The 20,816-nt window shown below is 37.7% G+C and overlaps 1 protein-coding gene across 3 annotated transcripts; it reads left to right on the top strand.

Annotated features, from left to right (window-relative positions):
- Nucleotides 1-1,226: 1,226 nt before the first annotated feature.
- Nucleotides 1,227-20,305, top strand: unkl (unk like zinc finger). Of its 3 annotated transcripts, none has more exons than XM_086175564.1 (16): nt 1,227-1,337; nt 1,970-2,179; nt 4,057-4,233; nt 6,064-6,197; nt 6,335-6,470; nt 6,559-6,676; nt 6,961-7,045; nt 7,168-7,334; nt 7,716-7,904; nt 9,223-9,273; nt 9,524-9,701; nt 9,804-9,893; nt 9,986-10,222; nt 10,888-11,075; nt 11,174-11,431; nt 20,155-20,305. In XM_086175564.1, exons 1-16 carry the CDS (start codon nt 1,273-1,275, stop codon nt 20,188-20,190), a joined length of 2,319 nt encoding a protein of 772 aa, XP_086031690.1. In that variant the 5' UTR covers nt 1,227-1,272; the 3' UTR covers nt 20,191-20,305. The 3 variants fall into 3 exon arrangements, with proteins under 3 accessions (XP_086031690.1, XP_086031689.1, XP_086031691.1); XM_086175563.1 differs by lacking the exon at nt 20,155-20,305 and adding an exon at nt 11,599-12,821; XM_086175565.1 differs by lacking the exons at nt 7,716-7,904; nt 20,155-20,305 and adding an exon at nt 11,599-12,821 and having other exon boundaries at nt 1,238-1,337.
- The last annotated feature ends 511 nt before the right edge of the window (nt 20,306-20,816 follow it).

Here is a 20,816-nt window from a genome sequence, read left to right as displayed (position 1 = left end):
CAGCTGAGGACAAAGGTCTTGGATTTGGAAGCGATGATTCTCATCCCAGGCTGATACACATTTGCTTAGAGTTGGAGATCACGGTCAGATGATGGCAACACAACCGAAACACCGAACTGGATACCACCATGCCCTGACTGCTTGTCTCTTTGAATTCTATTTTCAAATTAAGCAACTCCAATCGTCACAATAAAAGAAAAAAAAAAAAACATGTACCACGACCAAGATGGCTGAGAATCATCACAAACAAACAGATTAGGACTTGAAAAGATGAAACATGAGTCAGGGGAAAGTGATTTTTTTTATTTGTTTTTAAAAAAAAATGTGGTTTACATTCAAATGTTTTATTTGATTTCAAAATTTATTTTGCATTTTTTTAATCCCTTTCATAAATGCATTTTATCTTGAAATCATAGCATGCCAAGTGGTTACCGATTCGACAGTAAAGGTAATTTTTATGAAGGGAAGAACTTTATTTTGGTTAAGGGACAGGTGACCAAAAATTTTTGGTCACCTGTCCCTTAACCAAAATAAGGTTCTTCCCTTTATTGTAAAATTTTTGGTCACCTTTTACAATTTTTGGAGGGAATCATTTTAAAATTGGACCTAGAAGCAAACCAAATTTCGCAATGTTCCTTTGGATTCCTATTTTATTTTCATTTTAATTGCATCTTGACTTTCCATTGCATTTTTGCATTGCATTCATTGATAAAGGCAAACCTGTTTGATTTTTCAGTAAAGATGTTAAGGGAACTAAATAGCATTGTGCATTGCTGTGTGCATTGCTGTGAATCATACGCTGTGGTCGATTCTTAATTGTCTGTGTATTGTTGTCATTCTGCAAAGAGACATTTCTGAAATCCGTGCAACTTCCGTTAAAACTCAAATTTTGCAGAGCACTTAACATCAGATACCTGCTTCAATGCAAATGGGAGAAGAAGTAAACTTACATTACATTTAGAGATCATCTATAAAACTGTTAGCAGTCACTGGCTCGACACTGCCATCCGCTGCAGCGCCGTGGTTTTCCTTATTGTTTTCTGGTCTCGTCAAAAGGCAGAATACATGTAATTTGTATTATATTTTAATTGAAACGCCGAGCAAACACGAAGGCACACGAAGGAGTCGTTAGTGAGCAGCAGAAACGCGTGTCACGTGTCTGCAGCGCCCCCTGCGTCACTCTTTGCAGCGCGCGCGTTGCAGACCAGGCGGACGTGCATCTACTCGAGCAACAGATCCGAGCGCATGCGCAGTTCATTGTTTTGACTGAAAATGCCGTCGGTTTCGAAAACGGCGGCTAATGCGTCTCCTCAAACCGAGAAACCAACCCACTATACGTGAGTAAAGCTGCTGCGAACAAACACCGACGCCTTTTACCGCCGATACGCTGTTTGCACCTGCACCTATGCGCTTTTGCATTTTTCGTGTTCTCCAACTCTTGCGTGTGCGTTAAAAACATGGGGCTTTTCCTGGCTTTGTGACTCCCCAACGACATCAGTCCCAATGTAGACAACTGGGACGTCTTAAATCTCGCCGTTGTCACGCCAATTGCTAACGGAACAGTCTAAAATTGTTACACAGAGTTGATCGTGTGAGTTGATCGATCCGCCGCCAATTTTACCGTCAACTTTGTCCGCTAATTGCTTAGCCAGGAACTGGCTAACCAGTCTGCTTGTAAATAGCTCGGCCTTATTTTGTGTTCCTTCTCGCTACGTGCTTTTATAGACGTACGCTTAAGGAATCCCTCTCGGCGTTGCGTCGAAATTCATACGTAATGTGTTTTCTGAATGGGAAGCCAACGCTAGTGACCCAAAATACAGCAGGCTACACCTTAAGCTGCATAACACGACACATCACATTAACCGAAGTTTATTTGCAGATTCCTTTACCCTCGCAGTAGATTAGCGTTTCTTAATCCAAACACGCCGTTCCCGAATCATTCCTTATCGCCCCCCTTCCGCTGTTGCAGATACTTGAAGGAGTTCAGGACCGAGCAGTGCCCGCTGTTCCTCCAGCACAAGTGTACGCAGCACAGACCCTTTACGTGCTTTCATTGGCATTTTCTCAATCAACGGAGAAGGAGACCCATCAGAAGAAGAGACGGAACCTTTAACTACAGCCCGGACGTGTATTGCACGAAATACGACGAGACAACGGGTATCTGTCCGGATGGAGATGAGTAAGTCTGATTCTAAGGTTTCCATCGCTCAGCATCATGCAAAAGTGATGCGATGGCTGTGCATAACAAAAGCAGGCTCTGAATCCAATGCCGATCATCAAATATTGAATGCACTTTATTACATTTTCCAAGTGGTGGAAATCGTTTTCCATCGTGATACTGGGATGTGTTGTTGTTTTATAACGACCTGTCTTTGTCTGGGTGCTGTGAATCTAGAAAAATTATTGTGAAAAAGAAGCTTGAAGTTTTGCCTGTTTGGGAATTTAGGGGTTAATAGAAGTGAGGATTACTTCTCACAAGTTTTTTGTGACCTACTAAATTATAGTGGTTGACCACTATTGATTTTCCTGTGGTTTGTGCTGATGGTTTTGGAACTTAAAAGACATCTGTGACTGATTGATCAACATCTTAATCCTGAATGAACTACCGCGTTTAAGATTGGTGTTTTATGGTCCGTGTGCTGCATACTTGTACAATTTGAAGGAGGAAGAGCGATCGTCTTTTGAACCCGACATTGAGAGTTGTTGAGCAAGACACTGAACCCCAAGTGGTCCCCTGGCGCTGGTGGACGGCAGCACAATTATTGTTAATTGACCTGGTGTATCCAGGCATCTATCAATACCTGTTCCACCTCAACGCTGATACTTGCCCAAGTGACTTAAGAAAGTTTCCCTTCATTCTAAATGGTGATGATGATAGTAATGATAATGAAATCTATTTAATCCAAAAAATATGGTTGTCCAGGTTTTAGTTTTTTCTTTTTCTTTCAATAGCAGCTGAAGAATTGCCGAAATAGATCATAATATACAAATTTTGATATTGTGCTTGTGGCAAAACCCAAATTTAGTTGAATTGATTTCCTTTACATGGCTCTCTTTTATTTGGTTATTTTTTTTGTTGGTATCTGTATGGAACACCCACAGCTTGGGGAAACTTGAGCTTGTGTGCACGTATGCATTCTTTTTTTTAGAGTTGTCTCTTTTGCAACACAATCCTGTTATAATTACAGTCATGGCATTATTTTAACTCCTGTAATGTGAATATTTTTCATAATGAATTTGCTTATACTGATTCATTTTTTTACAACCGTAGTTGCACTTGACACTCCTTTTTGTCTTAATGTACATTTATATAGTGGTCATTTTAAAAGAAATGTACACAGCTTGCTGACTGATTTGGGTTATAGAAAATCTATTTCTGTGTTCACTGTAAAAAACAAATAGAGGATCTGTACATTCTTAAAATGAATGATGGTATTCAGCTTATAATGATGCTGTTGTTTTTGATACGTCGCTCTCTTGGGCTGTATAACATTTAATAATTGCGCTCTGGATCGAAATATGAAGAAAAGAGAAATTATATCAACAGATAATGAAAAACTGCAATGCTCTCAGTTCTGCCGCTGCCGATGCCAGCTATTCTTGTATGACCTTACTTGTTGCTATAGCAACTGTTGCTACTCAAGAAAGGAAAATTTGGTTTATTCAGGTGGCTTATTGGGACTACATTTCTCAAGGCATTGCTGGATTCATATTAGAATTTTTTATCCCAATTAAAATATCTATTCAAACACAAAAATTTCACCTTTTTATGAAAGCATACATTTTATAAAGCATGTGTTTTCAATAAGTTGTATACATTTTTAACAAAATTTCAGGTCTTTTCATTGTTATACTTGTAAAAAACAGTATAATATTAGAGAGATTGTTTTCACAATTGTTTTCAAGCCATAGAGTGTAACCACATCATTATTTCAATGAATGTTTGATGCCACATATAAGGAAAGTCTAGCTCGCAGGTCTCTGCGTTTGCTCATGATTTTAATGCCTTGCTACATGTTTACTGTGATAATTGAGTTGTCCTTCTTCCTTCTCTAGCTGTCCATATTTACATCGGACCACGGGTGACACAGAGCGCAAGTATCATCTACGCTATTACAAGACTGGCACTTGTATCCATGAGACAGACGCTCGAGGGCATTGTGTGAAGAATGGTCTCCACTGTGCATTTGCTCATGGCCCACATGATCTCCGACCTCCAGTCTATGATATCAGGTGACATACAAAGCAAATAGTGGCCTCTCTTTTCTCTGCCAAACCTTTCATTCATCATCCAAATAATACAGTCAATGTATCAGCCAGCTGAGATGAAACATAAACAGAATACTTGTATTGTAAAGGTTAACTCGATTGCCGAATTCTGTTTGGTTCGGATCCAGGTTGGGTTGATAAGGGTTTGTCATCTTACTTCGAATCCAATGAACATTTATTGAATTCATAGACCATTTCTAATAAACATGAGTCCATCTCATGTTTATTCAAAATGCACTTCTGATAGTAGATATAATCAATGCAAGAAGTCACTATCCTATAACTAAATTATCTTTTGACTTGTTTGTATCTCTGAAGCAAGTCATTAAAGATTGTATTTAAACCCGGGGTATGCACTGTTAAGCAGTCTGGCTTCACAGTAAGGAGATTCTATATGTCAATGTGCCAACCTGTGTTTTGTCCAGGCACTCACGCCTCCTTTTTTCAGATCCCATGTCAGCATTATAGGTGAAATGGAGCCTCTTCATAGCCATAAGGTGTAGATGTGAATGGTTTTCTGTTTCTATGATGGATTGACCCATCATGGGTGTGGTTCATGCCAATGCCAGCTAGGATTGCCTCTTGATTTACCCTTCTGAGGACACACAGAATAAATACTACCTGATTAATTACTTCTAGTATAAACTAATTATTCTCATCAGTCCCGGTCTTTATCATATCCATCAGTACTCATGAGCACACAAATGTTTTCTCACTCAGGCTTTTGGCATTAACTGGTTACTATGTTATCTCTTGCAGAGTCTTGCATAAAAAACTCTTAGTGTTTGCAGGCTGGCTCAAGCTCTGCACAGAAGAGATGTCTGTTGAATAATCTTTGAACTTGTTCAAATATACAATCGGATAAAATGGAAACCGAACTGATCAAGTTAGCTGTGACAACAGTCTCTCGCCCTCCAAAATAAATAAAAAAAAATTGCACCGCAATCGTTTTCATTTAGATTGTTCTAGCTAAAGCAAAAACCTGCTGAACCTGTCTGTATGAGGAGCTTAGAAGGCATGAATATGTGTGACATTGGATATATCTCCTGTGTGACAGAATTGATGCCCTGTTGGGAGGTAGTGTCCATAAATGACACTCTGCGCTGCTACAATTTAAGCCCATGTGCTTTCAAAGCTCTCTGAGCATGATTTATTTCTATTCTCAACTAAAGCATGAAGTTGATGCTATTTTCAAGCTGCCAAATAATTATGCTAGCATTGAGAAGAGGAAATAAGCTGGTAACATATCACTTCATTCTGATTGGTTTGACAGATTTAAACCAGCGGTATGTCTCCATTCCTACTTGGAGCTTAGTTTCCTAATGTATTAAAGGAACACACAGGCTTTTTGTGGAGCTCGGCCTGTTTGTCACGATCCTGCTAATTGTCTTAGCACAATGAATTGTTGCCTATGGTATCAGCATCCTGCTGCCATCACAATCAGTAAAATAAACATCCCAACCGCTCCAAATCTCTCACATACACGTTTTAAACTATGGAGTTTCCAAGTTTTAAAACAAGTGTTAAATTTTGGAAATGGTATGATTTTATTGGCGAATCTCTTGTTGAGGATTCACCTATTTGAAACATTTTTGTCGTAGATGTTTTTGGGCCTTCAAATGGATGAAAAATATGCCATAGGAATGATACTATGTTTCTTTTTCCTGCTTTGCTTTCTAAGCACCCAGTACAAGAATCTAAGTGTTTGTTTAATAATGGAGCTCTGGCCCTACCAGTCATACTCAAGCACAATATGGTGTTCCTCTTAATACCGTAAATTTTTCTTGTACACAGAGAGATCCAGGCACAAGAGGCCCTCCAGAATGGTCAGTTAGGATCTGGGGAAGGTATTCCAGACCTGCAGCCCGGTGTTCTAGCCAGCCAAGCTATGATTGAGAAAACTCTGACAGAGGACCCCCGATGGCAAGGTGAACAATTCCCATTAACTGATGTTAATGTGCCCATGCACTTCCAGCCAAATCGATGTTCATTACAGGGGTGGTGTCTTAAACTTTTTCGCAAGATGAAAATTCACATTGCAAAACTTTGTGCCTTTTTTCCCCAGATACCAACTTTGTTTTAGCCAACTACAAAACTGATCAGTGCACTAAACCTCCAAGACTTTGCAGACAGGGATATGCCTGTCCTCACTACCATAACAGTAGAGATCGAAGACGAAATCCACGCAAGTTCAAATATAGGTGAGACATAGCCCAGTTCAATTTTGTAAGCAGTCTATTGAATAATATCTGCATGTTAAGGGCTGGGTCTCTGTATACAACACTGCAGGTCAACTCCTTGCCCGAATGTGAAACACGGCGATGAATGGGGCGAGCCCTCCAAATGTGACAGTGGAGACAGTTGTCAATATTGTCACTCTCGCACTGAACAGCAGTTTCACCCGGAGGTAAGTGACTGTTCTTTTTTCCCCCTCTCATCACACCCACAAAAGCTTTGTGTGTCTTTTTTAACCTTTCAATATAAACACATTTATAGGACATTATACACAACTAGTTAATGTAATTGTATAGTTTTCTTTCTCAAAACGAGCATACTACATTTTTTCTGATGTGAGGTACCCTTTTTTTTTTTTTTTTTTTTTAGAATTTTTGTTAAAATTGTGTTTTGTTGTTTCAAATATACCAATTTTGTGTCTTGATTGTTTTTCGATTCATTCCTTTTGTTTCTAAGATCTACAAATCAACCAAATGCAATGATATGCGTCAAACTGGATACTGTCCCAGAGGACCATTTTGTGCTTTTGCTCATGTAGAAAGTAAGTTTATATTTGCAATCTCTCAATATTGTTGTGCTAAGCTGATAATTGAATTTAGCTGGACCTTGAACTCTCTGCATCACACATTGTCTGCGGCTGAATGTTTTCTTGAAAAATTTCAGGAATTCCCTCTACGGAAGAGACCATGAGCTCATTGCTAACAGCGATCCAGTCGGGTTCGCAGTCGCAGCTTGGCTCTCAGCAGTATTCAGAGTGTCCTGTCAGCGAGTGGAGCAATGGAGGCAACTCCACCAGCAGTGCAACCAGTAGCAACGGCCAAGTTGGCAGTGTACGTTCAGTCTGTTGTTACAATGCTCTGTTGATAGCGACTTTCTCAAATGCAGACAAGGTTTTTCACACTTTTCCAGATTGGCCATGCACTCACAACCAAATGATTAACATCAGCTGATGCAAACCAACCGTGTTTACCATGTTTTATCATCCATTGATTTCTCATTATTTTTGTCATTTTTACTTCTGTTTTTAAAAATTTCGTGCCCACGTCATTTGAAAATATCAAATGATAAAATTTCATTTATCTTCACAGACTTGATTTAATCACCGTTACTGATTTGTATGTTCCAGCCATCACTTTCACAGGCAATTTAGAGTAATGACTTTATGTTTATAATGGGATTTTATTGAGATAATGTGCACTTCTCTTTCTCAGGTTTCATGTTCTAATAGCTCAACTGTAACGCCAAGCTCAGGAAGCAACAGTTTGTTATCCCCAATGGGATCCATCAGCAGGCCCAAATCCTTAACTAATGCTAGTTTATGTTCAGAGTCCACCACATCCAGTGTCTCATCTCTGACGTCTAACTATCCCAAAGCTCCGGGCTTTGAACGTGAGGATCAGGTATACAGACTGCTTTCTGTAGCTATAGACAACTGAGGGCTTCACAGTGTCATTACCACTTTTAACCTTTCTTTTCTTTATCAATCACTATGTTCCATTATTTTTCTCTTTCATTTTTTATGAATTCCTGTTTTATTTGTGTATTTATATTTTGTCTGATTTTCTTACATCACATTGTGGTTTTGTTCACTGTGTGTTGGGGCATCAGAGTTTTGCAAAAGAAAGATTTGTTCCCTAACCCTATAAAACACATCAAAGCAAGTAACCTCTAACTGTGACACATGTGCTGATTAGCTATTCCAATAAGAAAGTCACCATATTGTTTTCAAGATCATTTGAAAATGCTGATTGTGTGACTGGAATTTAGAAACCAAAAAATGTACCCTAAGGTGTAAAATAAATAGCCTGAAAACTGACAATTTTCAGGTTTCAATTGATCATATTATAAGTATTAATGAGTGAAAACATTGTTAAAGTTCACAATAGTCCTATTTTTGCACTCTTTATTTGGATTGTGTATCTCACATGTGATTTTCAGAAGAAGGTATTTTTGCCATTTATATTCATATATATATATATATATTCCCAAAAAATGGGCTTCCCTAAATTGCAAGATAAAGTTTTTGCCTTTTAGCTTTGTCCACATTGCTCAGCCTTCCAACATAGCATGTATGCCTTCCTAACATGACCTAACATGACAGCACATCTTGGATTCACATTCAGTAGAGGTGTGAGTGGTTGTGGCAAGATATTTGTGTTTATCCTTGACTTCTAAAATACAAAGGATTTTACAAGGTTTTAAAATTTTGTAATGTCATTTCATGAGGTTTTTTTCTGACTTCTAAAATGAAGGGATCAGACTGGGATATTTTCACTGTACAGGACCAGGAACGATTATCAATCAAGCTTGAGAGTGTCACTTATCGTTTGTTACTGGAATTGTTTTCAATTTTCTTTTTTTTATCTTGAAGGAGTAGTGATTTTAGGCTGGTATTTTCAAAACACGCTCAGAACGCCAAGGTCTAAAAATCCCCCAAAGGGACACAGCCATCACGCAAATTTGCCGGAATCCTGTACAGTTTCCTCTCACAGCATGAAATTAAGGATATCAGTTGTGATTCAGTGGAGTTGATGACTGAAGTAGTATAGTGGAATTTACTTTGTTGACCTCTAAAACTGGGAAATTATCAATCATAAGCCTAAAATGATCAGAGTATAGCATAGATCAAGTTGATTGATTATTTAGATTGTATTGAGTAAACATTGCCTAGCTTTTGTCATTGAACTTCATGTTTCTGTCTTGTCCCATCATATTTAGATTAAGAATAAAGGACACATGGATCAAAAATTAATGGACCAAGAAAAACAGGTTTGTGTTGAAGTTCTCCTAAAAAAAGCGTTTCATTGTTGTTCCTACAGTCAATCATTATTTTAAGTAATGCAGGGAAAAGGTTGGCATTTGAAAGCTGTTTGTCACGAACATTGACGGTGTAAAATATTTGTTCTGCAACCATTAGATTTTGCTACGTTACAGGATAAACCGATGCTTTGGCAACTAACCGTAAGATGTAATTATTCATGTTGGTAACGAAAAAAAAAATTCTTTTCTTTTTTTGTAGACACAAACTACTGTATTTTCTGTGGTGAACCCTTTGGCATCCAGTTTTACCTCCAGTATAGCATCCAGCTTGGCCTCTAGTATTGGCTCTGATAGCTCCTCACCCACAACATTATCCACCATGAATGCAAAGGCCACTCCCTTCTATCCAGGGAGCAACACAGTGGAGTCTGTCATTGGTACGTGACTGGGAGACTTGAGTTAACCCCTCACCGTGTCCTGTACGTTCATTATCATAATCAAACCTGTTGAATGTTGATGTTTTTCACTACCTCCTTCAGGATCTGCTCTGGATCTTAACTTTAGTGACATTAATGTTGCATCTCTCGATAAAGAGTTAGAGGAGCAGGACAACAATTTAGGATTGGCGAGTGAGTACTTCTTGTCAGTGCTTTGTTTTGGTTCGATATCTCCGATTTGATTGTAAATTGTTTCAACTCATGCCAACATATCCATTCTATAGGTCAAAGGGTGCTCGGTGGATCTGCTCCGGTTAACATTCCCGGCTCTCTGGCGCGATCGTCCTCTTTTAATTCCTCCTCGTCACTGTCCACCTCCCCGCTCAGCTCCCTCTCTCAGTCCTTGTCACAGTCCCTGCTGTCAGGGACAGTATCACAACAAAATCAACCTTCAAACATGTTGGCCAAACAGGAGCACGGCCTCCTTGGAACACCCACTTCCTCCTCTCAGACTTCTTTGGGTAAGTTGCGCATGACTCACCTCGTCCTTTGCTTTTAAAGTCCCAAGTGAGACGAAAAGTATTTGATTAGGATTTAAATTTATGACTTGTCACCAAAAATATAATCAAAATGTTTTCTACACTCCCGCCCCAGTCACATTTAAGTACTGAGTTTCTGCAGGAGTTAAAAGACCGATTTGATCCAGGCTTTTGATTCTGGACAAAATCTTCTTTTTCTGAAATGAAACTCAAAGAGACATTTCCCAATTTCTCAGTGCTGTTCCACCAGTTTAGGATCTGTTATGGATCATGTCATGCTTATGAATACAAAGACGTCAGAATCACAAGTCTCAAGTTTCACTCCCATTTTTTTAATACAGCTTTTGACAGCTGCAACATCTAGGCTCTCGATTTACTTGAGGGGGAAAAAAAAAATACTGGGATGCAAAACGGATAAACCTCAGAAAGAGCAACAATGGAGGAGTCCCTCCTGCGTGACAAACAGCCAAGCTGTGTGTGTGCGTGCATGTGTGTGTATTTTTTAGATACCAAGATGGCATGATCATGAATTCATAGGCATTTGAATAATGTGATGATAAAATGATTGACTGTACAAAGGGGTTCCCAGTCGGTGTCGTTTTGAGTTTTCCACTAAGGCCTGTGATTCTGCCCTGCTGCCCGCTTAGGTTTGAATGGAGCCACCAGCAACATTTGGGATTTTGTCAGTGGCAGCTTTTCACCGAGTCCATCTCCAGTTTTCAGCAGCCTAACTTCCACAGCCAGCAGTGCTGATTTGGCACGCCTTTTTAGAGAACTCGATGAGGCCAAGAGAAAGATTAAACAGTGGGAGGAGGCCTGGCATCAGGTCAAACAAGTGGGTTTTTTTTTCTGGAATCAAACTTCAGCACAAGATGTTTTATGTGTCACGTTTGCTATAATAGTCACAAATGCTGACAATTCCTATCTTTCTAGGCCTGTGAAGCCTGTCAGAAAGATGCTCACGAAGCAAAGGAACAAGCGAAAACAGCTGAAGCAGAGCGGCAGCTGGCAGAGCAGAAATGGGAGGAAACTGAACGCAAGCTGAAAGAGCTACAAGGGGACTTTGATGTGCTTTGTCGCACCCAGGGAACACCTCTGCTTCGTAGCTACGGAGAGCTGGACCAACTCCCCTTGTCAAAGCTTCACTCCATTCAGAGTCAGCTGCGTAATGACCTAGACCTAATAGATGGGGTAAGAAAGAATAGATTACACACCGCATGCCAACTGTAGCCTCTCCATAGTTTACTGGGTTTTGATTTATTTCTTGAGTGTGTGGTCGAGCATGCTTATTTAAAACATGTGCATGATGTGTGTTTTTGGAAGGTGAAGCTCATACTGATTCTTTTCTCCCCCAACAGGTAATATATCAGCTTCAGTCAAAGAAATGTATAGTTTGCCAAAAGCATGATCGTTGCATTGTTCTGCAGCCTTGCCAACATTATGTACTATGTGAGAGCTGTGCGCCTAGTAAAACAGAATGTCCCTACTGTCGAACAAAAATACTAAAGTGGTGATGTACATTACTCGAGGTACTATTTAAAGAATTAGCCCTTTGCAAAACTACTAATAGATATTACATTTTCTAAAAAGCAGTCTATGTTTCATACAGCGATTGAATTAATTTAGAATGAAATGATGTTTGACTGATGAAATACATAAGTATTATGCATTAGATTGTGTACAGGAGATTTAATCATTATATTTTGCTCATTTTATGTGGACATTACCTCCTTCAGGGGGAGGGGGAATTTCTCCATGAAAACTAATTATTAGAATATTGAATTAACTTGGGATGTTGTTGTGACCAACAGTTAGAATTTCTCAGATCTTCTTGATTCAGACACCCAAAAGTGCAAGTCATGCCAAATGGCAAATAAATGTATGTGTAATTTGACTCAGCACTGAAGCCACCGGTGTGTTTCCCCCAAACAAACTGCACATAGTTAAACGACAAGTATATTTTAAATTTATATGAAAAATAACATGGTGTGTGATTTCTGCTCACTTTTTTTGTTCTTAATGAATTGGAAATATTACACACTGCATGTAGGAATTAGTACGGTAGAATTTGTGTAATCTGAGATATCATCTGTACTGAATGCACAAAGCCAATGTAATACATGTGGAGTCAAACAGTTTCCAAAAAGCTGTGGAGATGCGTATAGCCAATACAAGATTTTTAGTAGACATGTAAGAGATTATTGTATTTGAATAATAAAAAGTATCTTTATTGTTATAGCATAACTAAAAATAATGGTTTTGTGATAGTTTTAAAAATCTTAAAGCCATTTTCCTTTCAGGTAGTTCTGTTTCAGCCTGAAAGTGGAAATGTATCGGTAATGAGGATATCATCTTTAAGTGGACAAGTTTTGAAAACAGTAGCACTAATAACAGAGATGCACACAAAAGCCATTGTTGACTGTTTCCCACGGTTTTAGAGGCGTTCCAGGTTTCGACGTCACGGGCGGGAATAACCACTGTGCAGATCTGGGAAACACACTGCCATGCAATCGATCACAAACTAACTCCTGGTGATGTTAAACCTAAAATGGGCAAAAAAAAAAAAAAAAAAAAGCAAAAACTGAAATGAACGGGATCACATTTCTCTCTGTGGCATTTGGGAGAAAATTGAGACAGAAATTAATATAACGGATACACGATGCAGGTAGATTACACCGCGATGTTGGGTGTGGAGCAGCGTCCCTCAACTGTAGAATCCCACAACAGTCACAGAACAAGGTGCATTCGGACATCAAGCTCCTTGCTCAGCGGAATAAATACCCCACTGCATTCTCCAATTAAAACTTTGGGGACTGAATCACTGATTACGAAAAAAATTGACCAAAGTATTGTCCAGCATTTTAAATGGAATATGCAGTTTTGTATAACATTTTACACCCAGTGAGGTATTAGTAAAAAAAACAAAAAAAAACGGCCTGTATCTGCAGATCTGCTGCCGTGCGCGCAGAACTTTTCCAGTGTAACTTTCCGTAAAACCCAAATTTTCTTAAATTTCTCCATTATTTTTACAGCAAACCAGTCAAACATCATTATTTTGACCAACTTTCTGAAGAACTTTGATTTCTTATTAAAGCACTTTGTTGATCTGGGACTATTAAAGGGTATGTAGAAATTTTCTTTAAGCTGCTTTCCAGGTATTCTTTTGTGTCTTTTTATTTTTATTTTTTATTATTTTTTTTAGTTAAACCTTTTTTTATATATATAAGCTAATGTCTGAAGCTTTTCTGTGTACTGTGAACCAGAAATTGAATATTTCATGTTTCCTGATGTTAAAAAATGGCATGGTTCTGCATATAGATTTAATAGTATCTAATAGTTAAACTTTCATAGTTAGATTTATAAATTTTCAATCAAATAAGTGCAAATTTAAAGTGCATTTTAGGCATAACCAGCAGCTGTAATATCAGTAAGGCACATGCTACATGTTAAGGCTGTCATTCAATCAATTAATTTTGTTTTTTAGAGATTTATATAACCTAGTCAATAGAAAAGCATGTATCGTATTTGCTAAAAGCCTGAAATGATTTTTGTAGGAATCTAGCCTCTTGACTTTGTCTAGAACATATCGGCCTCTAACTCTAAAGTGCCTTGCCTTTAGTTCAAAGGTTACATGTTGAATTGTCAGAGCAAACACAAGTTGTTGAAGCTTGTGTGCAGGTTTTGGCAAAATATGTCCTGTTTAATTCTTACCGCCCCCCTTCATTAAGTTCTCCTGTGCAACATGATGGAATCCAATACGGCAGCTCTGCCATGAATTCTACTTTTACGAAAGTGTATCATTCTTCAGTTTTGGTTGGGGGAGTATAACCGGTAATGATTGTCCACGGTTCGCATTGAGGCGGTAGTTGAGTTACACTAAGAGTGTAAGGTGATTATATCATCGAGGACCCTCTTGCATTTTCTTGGGGTGGACAAATAATCCAAACCCCCTGATGCAGTGGCCCAGTTCAACCACCTTAATTGTAAATACATGCTCCCAATTGCATCAATCGAAGCTGATAATTTTACTCATTAAGGCAAAGTTTCTGGCTGAGCTTTATTGAATCGCAGTGGAATGCACAAGTGTAACTAATAAAGTGGCTGTATATGCAGAGTTTTTGGCCCAATCCCATGAAGTTTTCTGTGAAAGTTAATTGGAAACACGGTCAGCGGCTGTGTCCTGACGTCAACCTTAGAAACCAACCTTCCCTCTCATTCCTTGGTCTCGGTGCTCGTTTGGTGCAGCTTCAGTCTTTGAAATTAGGTTTTTTCAATTTAATGTCTCGAGAGTATGCAAATATACGACATATGAATTTGTATAGCAACGTATAAAAATGCTTTTTAAATGGCTCGGTAAATCTAATTTCTTTTACTGTTATGATCCTGCAGTGAATGAAGAATTGTACTTCGTTTGTGAGTTGGAGTTTGCGTAGGGTTTGTGCTTAGGTTCCTGAAATGACCTTCTACTGTGTTAAAGAATCTTTTTATTCTCGCTTTAAATTCAATAGAAAGTCATGTATCGCCAGGTACATCTTTTGCTACTTATGAATATGGGAAAATGCATTGTTTACATTCACATAAATCACAATTAAGCAACTCAGAGGAAAATATCCAGAAATGGCTGTGGTATTTTCACAGACTGGGAAGGAAGTGGACATAGCTTAGCTCTAGGATGAAGTGGCTAAGGGGGCAGTAAAAACGGCCAGAGAAACAAATCTGTCTTTTATAGTGAAACAGAATGTTATCGTGCCATGCAATGAGCTCTGTGTTCTCATATTCATCCTGTACGTAAAAGTATAGTCTTGATTGAAGTGTACACATAATACTTTTTTTTCTCACAAAGAGGGAAACTCTTAACTAAATATGTCCCCTCTTCAGCTGTGCTTCTCTGCTTCTATCTCTGCTCATGTTCATATATGAGTGAGTGTAGAGGAAAGTGCTGAACCAAAATACTGTTTTTATTATGTGCAAAAATAGAAAAAAAACAACTAAACCCCAGACATGTCCATCTGATTTGGAAAAACACAAACGTGTTACCAGACAAGGAGCCTGGAACAGGAAGGATGCTGCGTAGATTTAATGGGAGAAACTCAGTATGTTGATTTACTGTCTCTTTATAACTATATGACATACAATATGTTATTTTTATTTTTCTCTGTTACAACACACAAAGGGAGCAGAAAGTACAAGGGGTAAAAAGTACCCCCTCTTGTCCCCTCATGTCACTGTGTGAGCAACTTGTTTATTCCAAGATAGATATTTCCTGTGGAATCATCATTTATGCTTCATTTCACTCTAGATGGGACCATAAATTGCTAAATTATCATTGCACTATATTTGTTATAGAAAATGTTTACCGAAGTAAATAGGGCGTAGGGCTATTTTCTCAGACTCAGTACTGTCGTATGCTTTTTTTTTTGGCGACCACAGGAGCTGCCCCCGAATGGCCCTTGGAAAAGGTTTTAAGGAACAGAAAGCTATGTCTACCCTTGTAAACAGTCTTTTGTATTTTCATGATTATATAATGGCATATAAGGCAGTCTTAACACTTCTGGTATTGCATGTTGTGCGATATACTAACCAGCTACAAAATAGATTCAAAAAAATTTAAATAATGTTCCCACTGTGTCACACTGCCAGAATATTTGTATTGACTTATTTCTAGTGTAGTAAAGGCTAAATAACCTCTGCAAGCTTCGCTGCTATTCAAAAAGGTATTAATGTAGTTTCTTGTTATACATTTAGATGTTTGAATGTTGTTATGTATTCACAGTTCAGATTTCAGAAGCTATGATATAACCTGTCTTCTGCATCTAACTTTACTAAACCCTATTCAGTTGAATTACTCATTTGTAAATCCATTTTCAGTACTTTTGTAAATCTCCCTAGAATGATGTCACAGACCTGTACTGCTGTAGATTATCCACTTTTTTTTGACAATTGAGGAAATGTAAATTCATTTTGTTTTTTCACCCTCGCATTATTTGATATCAATGTGGCGTATCTAATTTAACAGGGTCTTTTGGGTCTGTTGTGTTGTTTCTGCCTGTAAAGCCAGCTAAATTAATGATGTCTCGTGTGAAATTCTACAACAAAAAAAACCAACCAAAGTTGTATTCTAGTAGGTTTCCAAATGCTTATTCTGAAGGAAAGATTTAACCTTTCGCAGAATTCAATGTTTTTGCAAAGATGCTGGACTTACACGCTAGTAGTTTCCATAGTGAAACCGAGACCCGATGAAAGTTATGTGTCCAGTATTGTGAACGGTTGGAAATCTGTCTAAAGGGTGGACTTTTGCTGTAATATTCCATTGAGTAGAATGCAAATCCTCTTATACGTAACAGGACTATGCCAACGGCTTTTACTTAGAACAGTAATGGACTTAAGCCCGTGTTTTACAGTTTTACCAAAGACCTGTATCGTCATTTTCTTTTGTATCGCATTTCATCACTTGTTTTATTTCAGTAAGAAATAGAAATGGATTTGAAAAAAAAAATCACCTAGTACCTTAAATAGACTATATTCGTAGGCAGTACTTAATGGCATCTTTTTTTTTTTTCACGTGAAGTCGGCTATAGTGAGTTCATATAAAAATGATCAACAATGCATGGGTCAGATCCTAACAAAATGTGTATTTGTACATTTGACTTTGTGTTAAATAAGTAAACAATAACGTTAACAGCAGATTTGTACATTAATGAATAGCACAGGCTTTCCTTAAGCGAAGATTCAGTGTCTGTTTAAAATGTTGTCAGCTGTGAAGGAATGTCAAGGTGAATAACGTTTGTGCTTCTGAAGTGGCCATATTAACTTCACTACAGTAATGTTTTGAAGTTCACTTTTTGTTTATTGATTACTTTCTTTGATTAATTGCATTTTCTCAATCATTTCGGAAATGGGCGGTTATGCATCGTGTGTTATGATGGGTCTGAAGAGACGCCAAGGTGCTTTTTTTCTGACTGTTTTTTTTCTTTGTTCTTAAAGTTGCAGTCCAAATCTGCTTTTTTTGTTGCTTTCCTAACAACAGGACAGATGAGTGTGGCAGACACCAATGGCATATACAGACATAAATACCTGTTGATAGTTCAGTTGTTGTTGGCCCACTGTCTTTCCTTAGTGGTCTAAATGCATAAGTTCGAGGTATTACTTTTTTATTTATTGTTTTTGAATTTCAACAAACAAAAAAAAAAAAATGAAGGTAAACTTTCTAAGCACAGCCTGCATTTCTTCAGATTTGTTAAATTTGTGTGTTATCGGACCAACTGCATCAATATTTGTGCCTTTAGTGATTACATAATTGGTATCAAGAGACAATATCTCAGATGACAAAATAGAACACGTCAATTTAGAATCAGAAGTCCAGTGCCTTACATTGATTTCATGGACCACAATGTGATTGCTAAATGATCCACTTTATGCAGGCCACATGAACTGAGAGGACAAAGGCATAATTAATAAACCAAGACCTACGTCGCTACAGGGAGGAAGGAAAGATTATGATTTGCTTCCAATTGATCTATATCTGTCTGTATTTGCCATGCCATTCAATAAAACGCAGCAATACCGAACCAATGAACACACAGTTTTGATTTGAATTAGTCATTTGGCACCAAAAACTCAATTGTTTGCGAGGAAAAGCACCAAATAGGAAGAATCTTGTAAATGAACTGTACTAGATGTATCATTCTGCTCTGCATTGGAATAGTTTAATCTATTTGCATTATTGTTAGTTGTTGTGTTGTCTTTGTTTTAATATTATGAAAATGGAGCCTGAAGATTTATGCAATCTTGTACATGTATATGAGTATGATGTTTGGAGCTGTTTGAATTAAGTAAAAAAAAAATACTAGTACAACAATTGTTGTCAGAGGTAAATAATTTGAATGTGGAACCAGTTGTTCCATAAACTGTAGAAAGGTATAGTAGAAATGTTATTTTAACATTGAAGCCCTGAAATATTGAATGTATTGTTCAAAATTAGATATTCAATGAATAGGTCACTGGAATATTATTGAGCACAGTTAATTCATTTTCGATGTAGCATCTAGTTGTGAACTGCTATTCAATAAAATTTATTAGAACTAAAAACAAATGCAAGTTTTCCAGTTTCTGTTTGTCAGCATAATGAGGATAATAAGGAAAGAAATGTATTTTTCTCAGGGTAATACAGTGACTTTATGGAGAATGTGTTAAATCTGAGGAAACTGCATTTCATGGATTAATTTACTTGTCAGTGGATTTTTACATTATTTATAGATATAAAAATCTTGTTCCCTATTTTGTGACAGGCTGTATGGATATGTAGGAAATCCTCTGATAATCATAGGAATTATTCTGTTGGTATATTGATATTTCTTTGTGTTGTGAACACAAAATAGGTGCAAGTCTTAGAATACTAGACCTTTTTTTCTTTTTTCTACATTGAGAACTGTGTACTGCATCTTTTCTGTAGTGTATTACTAGTTTCTTAACATTTGTTAAATTGTTACACTACAGTCATGTAATGGTTTACAGAGTTCACAAATTATTTTTTATCATCTTGAGAATTAAAATAATTTTTCCATCTGAATTGTGTGAATACTTATTATATTTAAGACTCATACCGAGCAATGTTTTCTGGTAATGTGCGCAAAGACATAGACAGATTTTCTTTTTCAGCCACACTGTGGCACAATTTCAATATTTTTTTTTACTTAATCCTTGGGGAAACTTGTGTGAGCGAATGCAGATATTTAAACTCCAAATCATCATGCCGGTGGCACATCAGTCGCTCGGCTCGGAGTTAAAAAACGCTGCTGACAGCTTAAAGGTAATGGTTGATGAGATGAAGCAGCATTCAAAGCATCCAAAAATATACATATGCACCCTCCGCTGAGCAGCTTGCTGAACTTCTGACTTCTGAAATATAAGCCAATTTATATCAATGGCAATTATATGCCTTGTCTTTGTGTTGTGTCTAAATAGTTAAGATTTAACTACCCCGCCTTTTAATCAATTCTAGAATGGGATGTTTTGATAATGTTTTGCCTACTTTCAGTAGACAGGGGGGTCCTTCCTTTTGGCCACCAGATGGCAGCCTAACCCCAGCACAGCTCTGTGAGAGGGGACTCACTGAATTAAATGTGCTGAAGGGGTTTTATGCAAAGAAGTTATTTTCAGAGGGTTCTGTGCACCAGATCTCTTGATACCGCAAAATACAACAAACATACAGTAGTTGTTTTTTTTCCTGTTTAATTTGGAACATTAATGGGGAACTTTGCTCTATTTTAACATCGATCGCTAGAATTCCTTACAGTGTCCCATTTGATGAGTAATTTAACGGACTTTCATTAAATAAATTACAAATTAATACAGTGGATTCTTTTCCACATTTATTGTCCAAACCTCTCTCCGGCCCTGTTGCAACCAGCAGACAGACTTTCCTCCGCAGCGGAGGCCAGTGTGCTGCTCTGTTTATATCCCACACAGGGTGAAGTACAACTGTTAGACAAATCTTCAGAATCAAAATGTGAAAAGGTGTCCCAGCACAGATTTATTGTGGAAAGAGGCAAGACTTTTAATCACATCACATTCCTGATTTTCTTTGCTTCTATGCACTGAGCTGTGCCTCCTACATAATAAAACTGATCTGTCTTTAAAATGCGTTCATGAAAAATTTATATATCTACTTTACATTCATATATTTGGATGTAAAACATAAATTGTGCCCAAGGATGCGAAACAGTATAACAAAAAAATTCTGCATATTATCTTCAAAAATGCAGTAAATTGAGTGTAACCCAAGATAATTATATTTCTTTCAAATCATAATAATCTTTTGCCATGTTTGAAATGATATCAAATTAGAAATTAAGATATGTTTCATATTGCATTTCTTTCCTTCCTTTGACTCACTCCTGTTGCGCAACATTAAGGAAAGAATTCCACAGTGTGCATCTGCTTTGGCCTGAAGCAGACAGAAGGACATGATGTGATGTTTCTACTCCAGCTTTGAACCAGATATTTGTTCTTCGCTACGGACTCCGATTCATCAAATTCGACAATCCTTCAAGAGGTATGCTGGCACACTGCATGGTACGTGCAGTGCTTGGATTGTTCTCAGAGGTTTGCCTGATAGTCATGTCAAGGGTGGAAAACTTGGTGCTAAGGTAATCAGGATAATATAATTGGGAAGGTGGAGCTCATAATTTAAGAGCATCGATACAAGAGTCGGGCATAGAGCAGGAGAGGACCATGGACTGTCCACCTCATAAAGACTTCATGGGTTTGCAGGCATGAGGACACAGGCACCCACTTCTAGCTCAAATCACGCAACTCCAGCACATTTAGAGAGAAAAGATAATTCTAATTCTATGCAGAAAAATCTTATTGGTAAGAGGAACTAGATTATTATTAAATTATAGCACTAATTATGTCTATGTTGTTGTATGGAAATTTTTTGTTTAAAAATTTAACCTGCAGACTCTACACCCCGGGTCCATAAAATAGGGCCTTGTCATACACTAATAAATGTGTTAGTTTGGTGAATATTTGACAGTGTGTTTGTTTATTTACTGCTGCCCACAGTTCCAAAACC

The sequence above is a fragment of the Fistularia commersonii genome, chromosome 28, assembly GCF_037954325.1.
Source record: "Fistularia commersonii isolate RoL2024-O1a breed Wild chromosome 28, RoL_Fcom_v1.0, whole genome shotgun sequence".
NCBI lineage: Eukaryota > Metazoa > Chordata > Actinopteri > Syngnathiformes > Fistulariidae > Fistularia > Fistularia commersonii.
The sequence above is the reverse complement of the archived record's forward strand: the minus strand, read 5'-3'. Positions and strand labels throughout refer to the sequence as shown.

Coding starts and splice junctions, on each gene's coding strand:
- unkl (XM_086175563.1), top strand. CDS start 1,273: ATGCCGTCGGTTTCGAAAACGGCGGCTAATGCGTCTCCTCAAACCGAG. Junction 4,234..6,063: donor CCTCCAGTCTATGATATCAG/GTGACATACAAA, acceptor TCTTGTACACAG/AGAGATCCAGGCACAAGAGG. Junction 7,905..9,222: donor GCTTTGAACGTGAGGATCAG/GTATACAGACTG, acceptor CATCATATTTAG/ATTAAGAATAAAGGACACAT.